The sequence below is a fragment of the Buceros rhinoceros genome, unplaced genomic scaffold (assembly GCF_000710305.1).
Source record: "Buceros rhinoceros silvestris isolate BGI_N320 unplaced genomic scaffold, ASM71030v1 scaffold41158, whole genome shotgun sequence".
Classification (NCBI taxonomy): domain Eukaryota; kingdom Metazoa; phylum Chordata; class Aves; order Bucerotiformes; family Bucerotidae; genus Buceros; species Buceros rhinoceros.
This window is the reverse complement of record NW_010429312.1, coordinates 2,733-2,988: the sequence shown is the minus strand read 5'-3', so window position 1 is coordinate 2,988 and position 256 is coordinate 2,733. Positions and strand designations below refer to the sequence as shown.

The 256-nt window shown below is 64.8% G+C and overlaps 1 protein-coding gene across 1 annotated transcript in view; it reads left to right on the top strand.

Annotated features, from left to right (window-relative positions):
- INHA (inhibin, alpha) overlaps positions 1 to 256 on the top strand; it is a gene marked incomplete at its 5' end in the record, with an annotated part of 2,138 nt that overhangs the window by 1,256 nt on the left and 626 nt on the right. The window contains one exon of the mRNA XM_010142595.1: positions 116 to 251. Within this exon, the coding sequence (XP_010140897.1) occupies positions 116 to 251 (136 nt within the window). The remainder of the gene's footprint in view (positions 1 to 115; positions 252 to 256) is intronic.

Genomic DNA, 256 nt, shown 5'->3' with positions numbered 1-256 from the left:
GCCGGGCCCCCTGCCAGCACCCCAGGGACCCTCCACAACATTCCACCTCCCGCCCAGCATCGGGGACCCTCTCTGTGGGTGCGCATGCTGAGCATCTTTCCCCCTGCCCCCGCAGACGTGCCCTGCAAGCCTACACAGCTGGACAAGCTGCTGGAGGAAGAAGGGATTTTCACCTACCTCTTCCAACCCTCGGCGCACACCCTGAGCCGAACAGTGACCTCCGCCAAGCTCTGGTTTTACACCGGCCCCTCAGCCG